General features: G+C 55.4%; 1 protein-coding gene across 1 annotated transcript; it reads left to right on the forward strand.

Moving 5' to 3' along the window:
• Positions 1-200: 200 nt before the first annotated feature.
• On the forward strand, positions 201-14,671 carry MFSD2B (MFSD2 lysolipid transporter B, sphingolipid). Its single transcript, XM_012453337.3, has 14 exons — positions 201-296; positions 3,305-3,430; positions 5,968-6,092; positions 6,651-6,774; positions 7,091-7,169; positions 7,256-7,386; positions 10,342-10,432; positions 10,542-10,663; positions 11,116-11,199; positions 11,505-11,585; positions 11,775-11,884; positions 12,193-12,336; positions 12,668-12,844; positions 13,976-14,671. Exons 1-14 carry the CDS (start codon positions 201-203, stop codon positions 13,998-14,000), a joined length of 1,515 nt encoding a protein of 504 aa, XP_012308760.2. The 3' UTR covers positions 14,001-14,671.
• Positions 14,672-15,779: the final 1,108 nt, after the last annotated feature.

Consider the following 15,779-nt stretch of genomic DNA (forward strand, 5'->3'; position numbering starts at 1 on the left):
CGGGCCTTTCCCGCCGCGGATTTTGGCTCTTCGCTGTTTCCCTTTGGGGAAGCGAAAGAAACAGTGCCCCTCGCGGTCCCTGCATTTCCCCCGCGTTGCCGTCGGCTACTCACTCTGCGCGCTGCGGCCCTCGCCCGGAGCCGCCCCTCCCGAGGACGATAACTCCGAGGGCAACGGCCACGGGCGGCACTGTGGTGGCGATGGCGGCGCCCCCTGCAACGGCCGCCGAAGGACCCCCACAGCCGCAGCCGCATGTCCCGGAGCCCGGCCCGGGAAGCACCAAGCGAGGGCGAGAGGTGAGCTGGGCGGCAGGGGTGGGGACGCGGGGCTCCACGCCGGCCGAGAAGGGGCTGCGTCCCCGGGGAGCTCGAGGGCATCACCTCGCAGCCCCTTTTCCAACTGGGGACAACCTGGCGAGGCTCGGTCCAAACCTGCAGGCTCAGGGGCTGCCCTCGCGGGGTTCCACGACTGGGAGCGGGGAGGCTGGGGACGTCCTGATGCCCGCAAGAGACTAGGACAGGCAGGCGAGGCTCAGCCAAGGAAGTAACTTGGGGATGCATGGACTCTGCTGTCCTGATTCCTGGCTTAGGGGTATTGTCCGCGCCGCTGGAGGTCCTCCCGGGGTCCCCGAGCCCAGGGCAGCTTTCGGCCGCGCGTGGGGAGGCTGCGTCCTTCCCGACCTCAGGCAGCTGCTGTGGCCTCGGCCTCCCTCCCAGACCCTGGCCTCGCTCAGGCACCAGGCTCCCCTTAGAGGCTGCCCCCGGGAAGTCCTGGCCGTGGGCTCCTACAGGGAGGGCGGAGGGCAGGTGGGAGCGGCGGGGCTCCTTGTCCCTCGCTGATGCGGCCGGGCCATGCTGGCCAGCCAGTCTGTGCAGGACCGGGCGAGGGGTCTGGGGCTTCCTGGGTCTCACTAAATGCGCCCGCTCCCTGCACGTGCCCAGGGCGTTCTGTGGCCTCCCCTGACCACCTCAGCCCCCAGCCTGGTTCAAGGCGTCCTGCCAGGCACCTCCGAGCACAGGATTACGCCCCACAAGAAAGAAAGTGAGGTGAGATGAGGAGGCTCTCCGGAGACTCTCACTTCCCGGGAAATTTAGAAATTCAGGGGAGATTAACAGCAACAGGGAAAAATTCACATGGCCGGGGAAGCGCCCCTGTGGAATCCTCATACAATCCTGGGAGGGGTGGGATCCCTGGTCACTCCAAGGAGACCAAAGCGCAGAAGGCAGGGGTCCTGCTCTGGGTCACACAGCTAGAGATAGTAGAGAGAATTTGAACCCAAGATTCTCACTGTACAGCTGTGCAGGACTTTTATGACTCCGTAAAACTGTCATCCTCAAGACGGCAAGACTGGATAATATTCCTGGCTTCACTTGGAAGTTCTTTCTAAAGTTCTAAAAATTTGCTAGGCCCGTGTTGGGGATACAAGGGTCTCCATTAGGGGGAGAGGAGGACTATCACAATGAATTCTGCCTGTTCTTAGAGTTTTCTGTAAGCTGAAATGATGTTCACACACATGTCAGAAAAGAATCATCCTGTCCCCAGTGTGGTTTTGTCCTGTGGGTAGGAAGAGTGTGCGAAGTGTGATAAACCCTTATCTGGGGAGCCCTTCCCTTCACAACAGTCTGCTGGGGTGTCCTGCGAGATGTGGAAATGGGTGAAGCCATGTCATCTCCACTGCCCACAGCCCCCCAGCAAAGGATGAGAAAAGGTGCCCAGCTTCTTCCAAAGAAACAGCCCTTTACACAGGGTCTTCATGGCCACTATTTGCTTCAACTGACATATATTGAGCACCTACTGTATACCAAGCTTTGTTCTAGGTACTGGAAACACCATGATAAATAAAAGGTAGAGTTCATGCTCTCAGAGAGCTTACATTCCTGTAGGGAGAGACAGGAGCTAAATGAGAATATAGCAGGTAAGCACAACTGAGAGAGATGAGTGGCTAGGGAATGCCTCTGGGAGGAGGTGACATTTAAGCTGGTGACCAACCAGAATAGGAGTCACCTTCCAGGCAGAAGTCATGGGAACTGCAAAGGCCTTGGGGCAAGCAACAGACTTGATGATTTTGAAGAATAGAAAGGAGGCCACTGTGGCTGAAGGAGAGAGGTGAGATGGGTAGGGGGCCGACTGGGTGGGCTCCTTAGTCATGATCAGGACTTAGAGTTCAAACTGTGATGGTGTTGACTATATACCATGTATCTGGGGGAAAAAAAACTGCAATGGCAACTCGTTGGAGGGTTTTAATCAGAGAGGAGATGGGATCTGATTTATTTATTTATTTATTTAATTTTTTTGAGCCCAAGTCTCTGTTGCCCAGGCTGCAGTGCAGTGGTGCAATATTGGCTCACTGCAATCTCCACCTCCCGGGTTCAAGTGATTCTCTTGCCTCAGCCTCCCGAGTAGCTGGGATTTCAGGCGTGCTACCATGCCTGGCTAATTCTTCTGTTTTAGTAGAGATGGGGTTTCGCCATGTTGGCCAGGCTGGTCTTGAACTCCTGGGCTCAAGCGATCCACCCACGTCAGCCTCCCAAAGTGCTGGGTTTACAGGGGTGAGCCACTGCGCCTGGCTGGGATCCGATTTATGTTATTACAAGAGCACTGGCTGCTGGGTGGCGTGGATTGTAGGGAGCAAGGGCAGACACAGAGAAGGCACTTAGGAGGCACTCACTGATGATAGACGAAAACTGTAAAGAAGAATCAAAGATGCCTCTTAAGTGTGTGGCCTGAGCCACTGAGGGGCCTGGCAGAGAGCTGGATTAGACAGTTCCTAATGGCCATCCGGAGTTGTACATTGACCATGCTAAGCTGAGATGCCTTCCAGGCATCCCTGGAGGGCTGTGAGTAGGCAGGTGATGGGGAAATGAGCTACCGCTACCACCTCATTTACTCATGGAAACAAACTTGTGAAATTGGCAGGGATGTTGCATTTGACAGATGAGGAAAACAGGCTTGGAGGGGAGAAAGTGATTTATTCAAGGTCACTTAGAGGGTTAGGTGACAACGGCAGGCTCAAGCCCAGGTCTCCTGACCTGCAGCTTACACAGCCGTGCTGATTCAGCAGGAAGCCCAGGGAAAGATGTCCGGCAGAACTTCCCCCTGGAAATGTTTAGAGGTCATGGTTTAGGATCTTTTCTCTTCTGTCTCACTTCCTCTTAGAGTGATCTAGGGGCAAAATGGGGCCGAGAGGTTGCTGGAAAAGCCCTGAAAGCATCACAAGGATTCAGGATGCTTACTGAAGTCATGGGGTATGGGGACCTGTTTGGTGTCTGTTGGGGGAAGAGCTTAGTTCCTGTGTCTCCTCCAGGACAGCAGAGCTGGTCGCCTCTCATTCTGTACGAAGGTGTGCTATGGCATTGGTGGGGTCCCCAACCAGATAGCCTCCAGTGCCACAGCCTTTTATCTGCAGGTCTTCCTGCTTGATATAGCACAGGTAAGTGTGGGCAGCAGCCCGGTCTCTGCTTAAATCTTCCTTGGGGTCTGATCCTTCCACCCACACCTGTGCTTTTGCTCCCAACATCCTTGTAGACAGCACTTCAGACTCAAGCTTAACAAAAAGCCAGAAGCTACTGAGGGCAAGCTCCTCAAGGATGTTTACTGTAGCCTGTTTGTAGTGGGAAAATGAGAAACAATGTGGATGCCTGTCTATATAGAAGCAGTTGGCTAAGTAAGCAGTACCATAGCCACATAACAGACCAAGCCTGTCTAGCCCACAGTGGTATGGCTTTGAATGTGGCCCAACACAAATTTGTAAACTTTTTTAAAACATTATGAAATTTTTTTGTGATTTTTTTTTTAGTTCATTAGCTATCGTTAGTGTTAGTGTATGTTATGTGTTTATATGTGCCCAAGACAATTCTTTTATTTTTTTTGAGACAAGTCGCCCAGCCTGTTGCCCAGGCTAGAGTGCAGTGGTGTGATCTCGTCTCACTGCCACCTCTGCCTCCCGGGTTCAAGTGATTCTCATGCCTCAGCCTCCTGTGTAGCTTGGATTACAGGCGTACGCCACCACACTTGGCTAATTTTTGTGTGTTTAGTAGAAACAGGGTTTTGCCATGTTGGCCTGGCTGGTCTCGAACTACTGATCTCAGATGATCCATCCACCACAGCCTCCCAAAGTGCTGAGATTACAGGCATGGGTCACCGTGCCTGGCCAAAACAATTCTTCCAGTGTGGCCCAGAGAAGGCAAAAGATTAGACTAACCTCACTATCACATAGACTGTCATGCAGCAATTCTGAAGAATGATCTGTACCGTTGACTTAAAGTGATTTCCATGATGCTCTGGTGGAAAAAAAAAGCTAGTTTTAGAGAATAGTATATAGAACAATCCCATTTTAGCAAAACAAAGACAGGCTCCATATGTGTGTGTGTATGGATATGTATATATAGTCATCGGTCCATGTTTAAAATATAAGCATGGAGAAAATTCTAGAAGGATATACACCAACTCATTAATGTTGGCTATGGGATGGAATAATGGAGAATGGAGGGTAAGTAAAACCAAATTTTTAAATTGAGGTATCCAGCCAAGCGTGTTGACTCACATCTGTCATCTCAGCACTTTTTGAGGCCAAGGCGGGAGGATCACTTGAGGTCAGGAGTTCGAGACCAGCCTGGCCAATATGGCAAAACTCCATCTCTATTATCTAAATATTCAAAAATTAGCCAGACGTGGTGGCAGGTGCCTGTAGTTCCAGCTACTCAGGAGGCTGAGGCAGGAGAATCACTTGAACCTGGGAGGTGAAGGTTGCAGTGAGCCAAGATCGCGCCACTGCACTCCAGACTCCCTTTCAAAACAAAAAACCAACAACAAATAAATGAGATATCCAGCTGGGTGTGGTGGGCTTACATCTGTAATTCCAGCACTTTAGGAGTGCTGGAAACCCCACCTCCACAAAAAAATAAATTAAAAATACAAAAATTAGCTGGGCGTAGTGTTACATGCCTGTGGTCCCAGCTACTTGGGAGGCTGAGGTGGGAGAATCACCTGAGCCCAAGAGGCAGTAGTTGCAATGAGCCGAGATGGTGCCACTGCACTCCAGCCTGGGCAACAGAGTGAGACCCTGTCTCAATTTGTACTTTTTTTTTTTTTTGAGATGGAGTCTTGCTCTGTTGCCCAGGCTGGAGTGTAGTGACGTGATCTCGGCTCACGGCAACCTCTGCCTCCTGGGTTCAAGCAATTCTCCTGCCTCAGCCTCCTGAGTAGCTGGGACTACAGGCGCACGCCACCATGCCGAGCTAATTTTTTGTATTTTTAGTAGAGATGGGGTTTCACCATGTTAGCCAGGATGGTCTTGATCTCCTGACCTCATGATCTGCCCACCTCAGCCTCCCAAAGTGCTGGCTGGGATTACAGGCGTGAGCCAACACGCCTGGCTGACCCTGTCTCAATTTTTTAAAAATAAAATGAGATATCCATGAATGTTTAAGATGACCCTCTGGTATGATCCCATTTATATAAAGTGATCAACCTGAAGCACACGTGAAGAAGCCTATGAAAGGCTGATCATCAAAACGATTCTGGCAGTTGTCTCGGGATGCTGGGATTTCAGATGAGCTTTGCTTAGTATTTTCCTATATTGTTTGAATGTTTTTCTAATGAGTGTATTATTTACATAGTCAGAAAAACCAGTGAATCCTTTCCATTGTGAAACACAATGTCCACCTCTGTCAGCCCAGAGGTACCCTCCTTGCTCTGAGCCAGGCCCAGATGAGGGCCCTGGAATCCTCTCCATAGTGGCTGTCATGAGTGGTAATGGGGGTGTGCTGGGCGGCAGAACTCAGCTCCCTCCCCTGGACTCAGAGCCCTGGGATTAGTGTCCTGGGGGAGGCTGAGGAGCCTTTGACACTGTGGCTCTGCCCCGTTGATTCTGATTCCCAGTCCTCCCTCCTGGTGGCAAGCAGGCCTGGATGGCCTCTCTGCTGCTGCTGGGCCTTGGCTCTCTATCCTCTCCCTTGTCTGTTTCAGATCCCTGCCGCCCAGGTGTCACTTGTTCTGTTTGGGGGAAAAGTGTCTGGGGCGGCTGCTGACCCTGTGGCTGGGTTCTTCATCAACAGAAGCAGGAGGACGGGGTCTGGACGGCTCATGCCTTGGTGAGCAACCCCTCAGTCCTTAGGATCCAGGCACCAGACCCTGGCCCTGAGGTCACTGTCATAGCCCTGTTTCCTAGTGGAAACGCTCTGGGTGGTTAGAAGACAAGACTGATAATGTCGCAGTGCACTGGGGGCTGGTTGTGAGTGATAAGGAGTTCAGAGACATTCTTGGGGACTCTCCTTCTCCAGATGGCATGGGGCTGGATGAAGCCTCCGAGACTCCCAGATCTGGCCTGGGGCTCTGAGTGTGGACAGGCTGGGCTGGAGGCCACATGAGGCCTCACAGAGGAAGTGCGACTCAGTGTCCCAGTGTCCACACAGGGAGTGGCACCACTGGCACCGAGTGTGCAGCCGGAGTTCCCACGAGGAGTGGCTGCCCACTCCCAATGCCTCCATGAGCCATCGGCCACTTCTCCCCTGCCTGTGGTTCCCACTCAGGGAGCCCCAGCCTAGGGATTCCCAAGGGCCAGAGAAGGGATGAGGTTGCTCCAGGCTGGGCCCTTTGTGTCCCCCCAGTTCTGGTCTGGGGACTGTTCCATCTCAGCTGTGCTTCTACAGGGTGCTGGGCTGCACCCCCTTCATCGCCCTGGCCTACTTCTTCCTGTGGTTCCTGCCCCCGTTCACCAGCCTGCGAGGCCTCTGGTACACGACCTGCTACTGCCTGTTCCAGGCCCTGGCCACGGTAAGCAGGGCCCCTTCCTGGGCGTGTGCTCTGGTGAAGCCCATGGCTGGCCATGACCACTCTGAAGTGTGCTGTGGGGTGGAGCCGCTGCCCTACCCACCCGCCTGTGCCTGGACCATGCTATTGGCTTTCGCTGGCCCTGTGCGGGGCTGGCTGCTGCCTCCTGCCCTTGAGCCCCTAGCTCCGACTTCAGGTGGTCAGCTGGGATATGTCAGGCTGGCCCGTGGGTACCAGGATATGACACCCAGGAGAGGGGAGGTTGCCCGCTGTCACCAGGCAAAGCTGGGTGTGGTTCTAAGCTCTGCTGGTGCCCTAGTTCTTCCAGGTGCCCTACACGGCGCTCACCATGCTGCTAACCTCCTGCCCAAGGGAGCGGGACTCAGCCACTGCTTACCGTGAGTGCAGCCCTGGGTTCTGGGGAGGGCACTGCATCTGGGAACCCACGCCCTCTCAGTCACCTTAAGCGGCGCTCTGTCTCTAGGGATGACCGTGGAGATGGCGGGAACACTGATGGGGGCCACCGTCCACGGGCTCATTGTGTCTGGCGCCCACAGACCCCACAGGTGCGAGGCCACTGCGACCCCGGGGCCGGTCACTGTCTCCCCCAATGCGGTAAGTGCACTGGGTGGCCAGGCCCCCCAACCTGGTGTCCCCTCTGCAGGTCACCTCCTTCCTCTAGGGTTGGTTCTTCTGTCCACACCTCTTTGCTGTCTTTTAGGGGGCTCACTGTGTCCCCTCACTCCTTCCCTACTCCTCCAGCTGAGCAGATGGCCCCCACATCTAATGTCCTCTGCTAAACCTGCCTCCTCCTGGGTTCCTTCTAGACATAAAATAGAACAACAGACACTGGGCTGGCCACCTGGAGCAGAGGAGCCTGGCCCCAGAGGAGGACCGAGGGTGGGGAAAGCCCCAGGCCAGGCTGCGGGAGGGGCAGCAGAGGGGTCTGGTGTCCTCACACAGCCCTGGGTAAAGCCCCTCCTATGACCTGTGTCCCCTCCCCAGCCCTGACCAGGTGAGCCCCCAACCCCCAGCGTGAAATGGTGAAATGAGAGGGGAAGCCCCCTTCCTTCCCTTTCACAGCAGGTCCCGTCAGTATTGAGCAGATGCACCTCTATTTTATCCACCACTTTTACCTTCTCTTTTTCTATTTCTCCCTCTTTCCTTAAGTAAATGACATTATTATCCCCCAGCACTGTCCTCTTTCTCCCGTCCTCTCTCAACCCTCCAACCTACGACTGAATCGTGCCTAGTTTTTAGGCCAAAAGTCTTCTGGGATACATCCAGCCTCCCTGCACCCCACTGCCATGCCCTAGCCCGTGCCACCACCTCCCTCCCCACCCCACAACTGCTGCCTCCATCTCCTGTGCGGCATCCCTCCCTCCAGCCAGCTCTCCTGCGTGGTCAGGTGCCCTTTGAAAGGAGTTTGAGCCTGGGTGGCCCTCACCTTCAGGATGGGGCACAGGCCGCCCTCTGCAGCCTTCATGTAGACCTGCCCTCTGTGTGCCCTGTGCCCTGCTGTGTTGGCCTTTTGTGTTTTTTTTTTTTTTTTTTTCAGACAGAATCTGGCTCTGTCGCCCAGGCTGGAGTACAGTGGCATGCCCGGCCTGTGCTTGTTTTTAACATTTCAGATTTACACAAAGGCAGAAAGCCACAGATCTTAGTGTGGTCCCTGGACCAGCAGCATCAGCAACACCTGGGACCTTGTTAGAACAGCAGATCTCAGGCCTGACCTCAGTCCTCTGCTTCACCGGTTCTAGGGACCAGTCTAGCATCTCTATGTTAACAAGCCCTCTGGGGGATTCCACCCCCACCAATGTCTCAGCATCAATAGTATGAGAAGAATACCAGTAATATCTGTGGCTCACCACCCATTTAAGAAAACATTACAGCCAGGCGCAGTGGCTCATGCCTGCAATCCAGCATTTTGGGAAGTCAAGGCAGGTAGATCATTTGAGGTCACAATTTCGAGACCAGCCTGGCCAACATGGTGAAACCCCATCTCTACTAAAAATACAAAAATTAGCTGGGCATGGTGGTAGGCACCTGTAATCCCACCTACTGGGGAGGCTGAGGCAGGAGAATCACTTGAACCCAGGAGGCCAAGGTTGCAGTGAACTGGAATCACGCCATTGCACTCCAGCCTGGGCAACGCAGTGAGACTCAGTCAGCTACTCAGCTTCCCTATGTACTCTGCAAAATGAAAATGCAGGGCCTCGGGAAGTCAATCTCCCCTTTCCCAGTAGGCCTACTGCCTCAGCCAGGGGATTGCAGCCTCCAGTGCTGGCACCCTCTAGGTGTCCGCTAAACACCTGGATTGGGATAGGTGAGAGGCCCCCACTCTCCAAATCTACATGTTGCTTCCGGCCAAGGGCCAAAAGGCTGCGTCCTAGACTGACTCTCCCTGTACTCACACCTGGGCCTCCACTCGGGCCTCCCATGCCTCTCTCCAATGCCACATGCTTGGTGGCAATGGCCTAGGTTGGGGAAGGGAAGGTATCAAGGAGTGGGAAGCAGGAGGCTAAGAACCCATTCCTAGGGGGCAGAGCCTCATGTGAGCAAAGACTGGAAGCTCTTGGTGGCTCACAACTCACTGTCCCCTCAAATTTCACTTACAAAATTCAAATCCATGATAAAATTATTAAGAATCTCAAGACGGCAACAGCAGAGCATTGAACCCCAGAGGCAGTGCCCTTCAGAGCGAGAGACCCAGGGCGGCTGCACAGGATGAGCGCCCTGCCCCGCCCTGCGCCCTCTCTCTGCTCCCTCCCCAGAGGCAGCCTCTGTCCTGAACTGGCTGTGACTCTCCTGCATATCTTTTTTTTTGTGGGGAGGGGAACGGAGTCTCCCTCTGTCACCCAGGCTGGAGTGCAGTGGCACAATTTCAGCTCACTGCAACCTCCGCCTCCCGGGTTCAAGCAATTCTCCTGTCTCAGCCTCCTGAGTAGCTGGGATTACAGGTGGCTGCCACCATGCCTGTCTAAATTTTTGTATTTTTAGTAGAGATGGGGTTTCACTATGTTGGCCAGGCAGGTCTCAAACTCCTAAACTCAGGTGATCCACCTGCCTCGGCCTCCCAAAGTGCTGGGATGGCAGGCGTGAGCCACCGCGCCTGGCCCTGCTTCCTACGTTAATCTGAGTCAGCATGCATCTCACTGTGTTGTAACTGCCTGCTCCTGGATCTGTCTTCCTCCCCACACTCTGAGCCCTGTGGATGGACAGGGGTCACTTACTCATCATTGGAGCCTCAGGGGCTAGCATGCAGAAGGCAGCAGCAATCAATGTTTGCTTCATAGAATGCAGGAGGGAGCATTCTGGCCTCTGGGGTGTCAGTGCCCCCTTTGCCACGCGGGAAACACAGGTTCAGCAGAGGGGGTGCGTGGAAGGACCTGCCCAGGCCCAGAGAGCATGCTGTCTTGTGGGGTGATTGGGAGGTGGGGGCCCAGCGTCCTGGGCTTGGGCTGTGCCTCGCTCTGCTCCTGTTGGGAGGCAGTCCTGCCCCACCCCTCGGGTGTCACCACCTCCCGGGATTGAAGACGTCACCTACCCTAGTCCTGTCCTGTCCCACAGGCCCGTCTCTACTGTATTGCAGCTGCTGTGGTTGCAGCAACTTACCCCGTGTGCAGCAGTTTACTGTGCCTAGGGGTGAAGGAGCGGCCAGGTATGGGGATGGGGAGGAGGGAAGCAGAAGCTGGGGGCAGGGCTCTACTTGGGAGCAGGTTTTGGTTTTGGACTCTGTGAAGCCAAGGTGCCACCCTCCTGCATTGCAGACCCCTCTGCTCCAGCCTCAGGCCCAGGCTTGAGCTTCCTGGCTGGGCTGGGTCTCACTACCCGGCATCCACCCTACCTGAAGCTGGTGGTCTCCTTCCTGTTCATCTCTGCTGCTGTTCAGGTACCTCTGGCCAGTGGCCCCCCCGACTGGCTTGGCACTGGCCATGCTGACCTTGCATAGGTTCAGGGTGCAGTCTCAGCTTGAGTTTTATAGGGAGAAACCTGCAGCTGGCACATGGCTCAGAGGGGCTGGTGCTGGGAGGGAGATCCCAGGAGGGCTTGTGAGATTGGAGGGCCAGGGCCTAGGCACTAGGAGCTGACAGTGTCTGGTCAGTTTCCTCTCACATTACATGAGGTATAGTCAAGTCCACCTGATCATAGCTGTGCAGGTGATGAGGGTGGCCTAGGGGTGGTGCTGATATCTGTGTTGGGGATAGGCGCCCTTTGTTGGGGGAGGGACTGCATGATGGTGGCAGCAAGCCAAGGTCCCAACGGAGAGGCCAGACTCGAGACCCGGTCCTCACCCTTGACTTCTGAGCTCCTGCCATGCCCACTTCCTGTTCATCTCCTCAGGTGGAGCAGAGCTACCTGGTCCTGTTCTGTACACATGCCTCCCAGCTACACGACCACGTCCAGGGCCTGGTGCTAACTGTCCTGGTGAGGGGACCTCGGGTGGTGGAGGCTAGGTCACTTGCGGGCCTGAGCTGGGGACATGTGTGGTCCTCGGTGTGATACGTGTGGCCAGAGTTCTGGCCATCAACATTTTGGACTTTGCTTTGGTCTTGGTCACCTGCACTCCAGCAGAGGGTAGAATTGGGACCAGGATTATAACATTCATAGCCACTGGTTTGAACCAGGGGCAAGGCCGAGGTCAGGCATCCCACCTAAAAGCCAAGGCCTCAAGGTCCTGGGTGAAGGCGCTGGCAGCACAACCCTGGCGTGACAACGCTGTCTGCTCACAGGTCTCAGCCGTGCTGAGCACCCCGCTGTGGGAGTGGGTTCTCCAGCACTTTGGGAAGACGACGTCAGCCTTCGGGATCTTTGTGAGTGAGGCAGGAATCAAGGATTAGGGGTGGTGGGAGGAGAGAGGTGGGGAGGTGACCGTGGTGCCTGAGCCTCCTGGAGTCAGCAGGAGTGGATTTGTGTTCCCTTGAGGGCGAGGCATGGGGGTCATCAGTCTAGAGCCATGTGTGAAAGAACAGGCTGGACAGCTGATGTGTGTGTCTCCCCAGGTGATGGTGCCCTTTGCGGTCTTGCTGGCTGCTGTGCCCACAGCGCCTGTGGCTTATGTCGTGGCCTTTGTGTCTGGCGTGAGCATTGCTGTGTCCTTGCTGCTACCCTGGTAGGCTGGGTGTGGGGGCCTCACGTGTGTCCACAGAAGGTGTCTCCTCCTTCATGTCAGCCTGCTGTCCCAGGCCCCCTGCGCCCAGCTGGGCAGGAGATGGAGCCCTCCCGAGAGGGCAGGAGGCAGTAGGAATGGTGGGGGTTCAGCGGGAGTACAAGCACACAGGCCATCTGCTTCTCTGGCAGCAAGTCTGGTGCTGGGCACAGGAACTCAGGGATGAATCCATCTTGGCCTCTGTCCCAGAGAACTCACAGGCTGCTGGTGGCCAAGGGGCTAAGAGGGCTGACTCCACGCCCCCACCACAGGTCCATGCTGCCAGACATGGTGGATGACTTTCAGCTGCGGCACCACTACGGGCCAGGCCTGGAGACCATCTTCTACTCCTCCTACGTCTTCTTTACCAAGCTCTCCGGCGCATGCGCCCTGGGCATCTCCACCCTCAGTCTGCAGTGAGTCCCAGGGTTAGGATATAGCAGAGGCAGCAAAACCCCTATCCTATCGAGCTCGGGGCACCCGTGCGTCTGAGGCCTGAGTTCTGCTCTTTGGAGACTATGGGGAACCACTTCCCCAGGTTTCTCTGTGCACAGGACTGCGAGGGCCAGCTCTCCACATTCTCAGTTCCCTCCAGACTCTCCCAGGTCAGCCCGTCCCCTCGACACTCCTCTCCTGATCTGGCCAGGAAATGAAGTCCAAGTTTCAGGAGGGGGTGTCTGGGGTCCCTCCACCCAGGGTGCCAGGCTTGGCAAGGCCCTGCCCTAATGGCTGGGTGATTTTCTCCAGGTTCTCGGGGTACAAGGCAGGGGCCTGCAAGCAGGCAGAGGAGGTGGTGGTCACCCTCAAGGTCCTCATCGGCGCCGTGCCCACCTGCATGATCCTCGCTGGGCTCTGCATCCTCATGGTTGGCTCCACTCCAAAGACGCCCAGCCAGGATGCCTCCCGCCGGCTGAGCCTTCAGAGGTGGGCCCCACACGCCCCCTGCACCCGGGGAAGCACAGTGTGCACTGCCAGGGGAATGACTAACACCAGCCTGCTGTGTCACACAGCCCAACGGTCCTGCCTCTGGGACACTCTTTCCTTAGCTCAGGGTCACCCTTTTCTCCTGGATTTTCTTCTTCTACCCTGGCCCCCCCTTCTCAAACTTCTTCCTTTGATCACATGGTGGACTGTGGTATGTGAGGGCTCCCTCCTTGACCTCATATTGGTTTTGCTGTCCAAAGCCCCCTAGGTACGTTATCTGCTAGCCTGACCCAACTCCAGCACCCCTTATGCCTGGGGACTCCCAGAGCTGCCCTCCACCCTCCACCCTGGGCTTCCCCCAAGTTCCAGAGCCGCATGTCACCGGTGTGTGGACGTTTCCACCTAGTAGCTCACAAGCATGGCACTCAGTCTCGATGAGCCCTGAACAGAACTCATCTTGTCCCCTAACTGGCTCCTCCTTCTGTGTCCCTGTCTTGGGGAATGGCACCATTGTTCCCTCTCGGGTGGAAGCCTAGGAGTCGTTTGCCCTCCCTCCTACGGGCAGTGCTGAGCAGCTCTCTGACCTGGTCCTTCTCTACCAGAGTACGAACCCCACTGATGGGGAGTATCTACTCACTGCCTGACCTTCCAAGGAGGCTATGGGGACCTTGAGGGCTGGAGCTGTACAAGAGCCCAGCACAGAACCCGAGGCCAAGCAGGCACTCAGGAATCGCCGCTGCAGCCTCACCATGTCTGGACCAGCAGATATTCATGACTGTGCAATGTTCACACACGGAAGGTCCGTGAGCAGGCACACATCATGCAGGCCCCCACAGGACAGGCAGTGTGGGTGGCCTTGTCATCAGCTGCTCCCTGCTCAGGGTGACAGCCTCGGGCTCTGCAGCAGAGAGATACCGAGGGCACGCTTCCCAGTCAGGCAAGGCCAGGCGATGGGGAGCTGCTCGATGGCACTTGGAGAAGTAGGATCATAGCTTATTTACAGGACCTGGGAGGGGAGGAGCTGAAGAGGAGTTGCTGGGAAGACAAGGAGCAGCCACCAAACCTCCTGCGGGGTTCTGCGGCAGGACAGAGGCCCCGCAGCACTTCCATCCTTCTCCTTGGCTTCCCCAGGAGGACCAGCTACAGCCTGGCCTAAAGCTTGGGAGGGCCACTGTGAATGGATACAGGAGCCAGCATCCTCGGGGCCTGACGTCACCCTCCTCAGCCCTTCAGCACCCGGCCTGGCAGTTTAGCATGCGGCCTTTTTTTTCCCCTGGGATGTGGAGTCTTCGGCGATGTGTTCTAAAGGGACCGGCCTGCGCTCCAGGACCCCCCACTTGACATTTCTTGTCTGTTGCCATCAGACTATCTCAGATAGGCCTGTGCCCCGACTAGCCCCACAGAACCTGTCTCTGGAAAAAGGAAGCCCCTGCCCAACCTGGCTTGTGGACCCTGTGGGAGCCCCAGGCCCAACAACCTGCGTGGATGGCAAAGTTCCCCAACAGGACACACACAAGGACTCTTGTTTGTCCCAAGGCTCCAGTAGACATCTGCTGAGGACACAGAGAGGTGAGAGACACCATGTGAATGGGCAGAGTGGGGACATGCCGGAGATGTACGATTAGGGAGACACAGACAGACCCAGGGAGGCCAGCGGGCCCCAGGGAGACCGAGACAGCAGTGGGGATGGCAACTGAGCAGGGCCGGGCACTGAGGTGCTCCTCAAGCCTCTTTGCGTTCCCATCCATTAATGAGACTCTATCAGGGTCAGAAATGGCTATCGAGCCAGCAAAGATCCATCATTTTTACAAATAAAAGCTATTTGTGTAGAAAGATTGTTCTGAAATTTTATCTTTAAGAGCACAGGAACTACGGTTTTTTAGAGGCCACATCTTTGGGGAAGAAAGATCCACTGAGGTTTATTTTTTTCAAAAACAAATTCAAGGGTTGATCTGTTATTGAGTCTGTGCAATGTGACCGTGGACTCTCCTCTCCTATCTGGAATCCCCAAAGAAGGGAAAGGGGAGAAAGCCTGATGCCCTTGAACCTGGCTGCTCCCCCAGCCACATACCCCTGACTTGCATGTCCTTAGACCAGCGACACCATGTGGGAGGGGGCAGGGTCCTCAAAGTTGAGGCTCTAGAGTGGCTCGAAGAGCAGGCCACCGAGGTCGCTCATGGGGCCTGGGGGAAGGGCTGGGGAACTTGTGGGGGCCCTGATGCTCCAACGACTCCTGCCTGGAGAAGTCTGGCACCTAAACAGGGGACCTGGAGGTGCAGACTTGCCCCTACATTTCTCCCCAGCCCGCAGCCTTTCCTCCTTCACGGGGTCAGCTCTCCTGAGCCCATGGCCCACAGCTAGGCCCCCCTCCACTCTTGAGATCTTCAGCTGTCTCTTGGGAGCAATCCCCCTGAGGCCCAGAACTCAGGTTTGTCCTTAGATATGACACAGTCCTCAGAGCTGAAAGCATCTCACTGCCTCCACAAACACTGTGGCAGGAGAAGGAACCCGACCTCGCCCAAAGGATGTGGGGTCTGACCTGGTCTTTCTGATGCCTCAACTCTCTGGCCCTTGTGACACTGGCATGAGTGTCTGGTTCCTGAGGTCACAAGGCACCAGAGAAAGAGCTGGGCTCAGTTTCTTTGCATTGCCCCTTCTGACAGGAAGCTCTGCCCCCCCTTACTCTCTATGGATACAGACACACACGCGCACATACACAAGCAAGCACACATACATGCTACTGAAAACAGGAGAGAATAGTTTCACAATACTGGGATATCACAGGTCATGTGGAGACATTACCCAGTAAGACAGAAGGCAATGTAGTTTCCACCCTGTTATCGTTTTATATCATACTTGTATTTTTGGTAGAGATGGGATTTCACCATGTTGGCCAGGCTAATCCGGAACTGATCTGACCTTAGGTGATCTGCCT

Source organism: Aotus nancymaae, unplaced genomic scaffold (assembly GCF_030222135.1).
Source record: "Aotus nancymaae isolate 86718 unplaced genomic scaffold, 86718_ANA_hifiasm-v0.15.2.pri h1tg000057l, whole genome shotgun sequence".
NCBI classification, from domain to species: Eukaryota; Metazoa; Chordata; class Mammalia; order Primates; family Aotidae; genus Aotus; species Aotus nancymaae.

Bases quoted from the DNA above. Each gene is read 5' to 3' on its own strand.
- MFSD2B (XM_012453337.3), top strand. From the start codon at position 201: ATGGCGGCGCCCCCTGCAACGGCCGCCGAAGGACCCCCACAGCCGCAG. The intron at 12,337-12,667 runs GTGAGTCCCAGG...GATTTTCTCCAG, and splicing joins ATCTCCACCCTCAGTCTGCA to GTTCTCGGGGTACAAGGCAG. The intron at 12,845-13,975 runs GTGGGCCCCACA...TGGCTTCCCCAG, and splicing joins CGCCGGCTGAGCCTTCAGAG to GAGGACCAGCTACAGCCTGG.